Source organism: Numenius arquata, chromosome 5 (assembly GCF_964106895.1).
Source record: "Numenius arquata chromosome 5, bNumArq3.hap1.1, whole genome shotgun sequence".
Lineage (NCBI taxonomy): Eukaryota > Metazoa > Chordata > Aves > Charadriiformes > Scolopacidae > Numenius > Numenius arquata.
The window spans coordinates 2,829,957-2,832,064 of record NC_133580.1 but is presented as its reverse complement, the minus strand read 5'-3'; the positions used below and the strand labels follow the sequence as shown (position 1 = coordinate 2,832,064).

Genomic DNA, 2,108 nt, shown 5'->3' with positions numbered 1-2,108 from the left:
AGTTTCATTATAACCATCAAGTATTTCATGTTATTAACCTTTGAGCATTTTTAAATGAAGTCTATATGGTTTACTGCATTTACTTTGAGTCATGGATTATACAATAACACAATGGTTTCTCAGCAGGATTAAAACCTGAGTACATTAAAATTCAATTAAAAGCCTGTGACAAGTGCAGTGGTTGACTCACACCGTTAACGGGGATTGCGTCTCTGTAAAATGAACTGCTTTGTCACTGCATCGAGGAAGGAAGGAAGATATATGTTTGCTATAACCAAGTGAAATGTCAGGCTCTCTTGTATCTGAGCAAGTTCTAACATTTGTCTCTTAATTTCTGTTTCTCCCTAGTTAGCCAATCAACATCACGATGACTGAGGACTTAGACCACAGATTCAGTAGTCTCACCTGGGATCAGATTAAAATCCTGGATCAAGTTTTAGCTGAGGTCATACCTATTCATGGGAGAGGCAATTTTCCAACCCTGGATGTAAAGCCGAAGGATATCATTCATGTGGTAAAGGAACAGCTCATTGAAAAGCAAATCAACATCAGAGATATCCGCCTGAATGGTTCGACAGCCAGTCACATCCTAGTAAAGCAGAACGGAACCAGTTACAAGGACCTAGACATCATTTTTGGGGTGGAACTTCCAAGTGAGCTTGAGTTCCAGGTTGTTAAGGAAGCAGTTCTTAACTGCCTATTGGACTTCTTGCCAAAATGTGTTAATAAGGAAAAAATCACCGCTCAGACCATGAAAGATGCCTATGTGCAGAAGATGGTCAAAGTCTCCACCGACCACGATCGCTGGAGTCTCATCTCGCTGTCAAACAACAGCGGCAAGAACGTGGAATTAAAGTTCGTCAACTCACTCAGACGGCAGTTTGAGTTCAGCGTGGACTCCTTCCAAATCATACTGGACTCCATACTGAATGTTTACAGAGCAACAGACTGCAAACTGACAGAAGACTCTCACCCCACTGTCATCGCCGAGAGCATGTATGGAGACTTCAACGAAGCAATGGACCACTTGAAGTACAAACTGATTTCCACACGGAACCCAGAGGAAATCAGGGGAGGTGGCCTTCTGAAGTACAGCAATCTCCTGGTTCGTGACTTTAAGCCAGCAGATGAGGCTGAAATTAAATCTCTGGAACGTTACATGTGCTCCAGGTTCTTCATTGATTTTCCAGATGTTGCTGAGCAGCAAAGGAAAATTGAGTCATATCTGCGCAACCACTTCATTGGGGAAGAGAAAAGCAAGTATGACTACTTGATGACTCTGCGTGGAGTTGTAAACGAGAGCACAGTCTGTCTCATGGGACACGAACGAAGACAAACTCTGAATATGATCACAATCTTGGCTTTAAAAGTGCTCGGAGAACAAAATATCATCCCAAATGCAGCTAATGTAACATGCTATTATCAGCCTGCTCCATATATCAGTGACAGAAACTTCAGCAATTACTACATTGCTCACGGACAACCGCCTATCATCTACCAGCCATACCCATTTCACATACAAATGCAAAGCGGCATGGTTTAGGAACACGATAACCTCCTCAGCACTTAGGCTCGTCTCTCTTTCCAGTTCTCTCCGTAATAAAGGCCTCATTAAAGCAACTTTTATCATCACTTTTGATTTAAGGACATATTTTTGTGCAAGTTGCCAAAGTTATTTATTTGGTCAACGTCTAAATCACCGTTAAGCAGATCGTAAAATAAGTGAAATGTCTATCATTCATGAAGTATTTATACCCTTATGTGTGTCTGGGCTATATATATTTTTTTTCAATGTAAAGAGAAGGATATAAATTATTCTAATTTTATAAAATGAAATGCACTAAGTTCTGGGTTCTAAAAAATTCTTAAGCAAAATTTAAATAGTGTAAAAGAAAAATTAAGCCAAGAAAATACCTCTCAGTAGAAATGCCTGATTTTAGAAGAGTTAGCGTTCTGGGTATGTTGAAGTAGATCATCTATCAGTTATACCTGTGCAGTTCCAGCAACATTTATTAGCAGCACCCTTTGAAAATACTCATTGATGGGCTGTCTCTTGGTGGTTTGAGCTCTGCTTTACAGGCTCTGGTTGGATCCCACCAGAGACGTGA

The 2,108-nt window shown here is 40.5% G+C and overlaps 1 protein-coding gene across 1 annotated transcript; it reads left to right on the top strand.

The window, feature by feature from the left end:
- The first annotated feature begins 367 nt into the window (after positions 1-367).
- On the top strand, positions 368-1,543 carry TENT5D (terminal nucleotidyltransferase 5D). The gene has a single exon (XM_074147933.1). The coding sequence runs from the start codon at positions 368-370 to the stop codon at positions 1,541-1,543; it is 1,176 nt and encodes a 391-aa protein (XP_074004034.1).
- The last annotated feature ends 565 nt before the right edge of the window (positions 1,544-2,108 follow it).

Coding starts and splice junctions, on each gene's coding strand:
- TENT5D (XM_074147933.1), top strand. CDS start 368: ATGACTGAGGACTTAGACCACAGATTCAGTAGTCTCACCTGGGATCAG.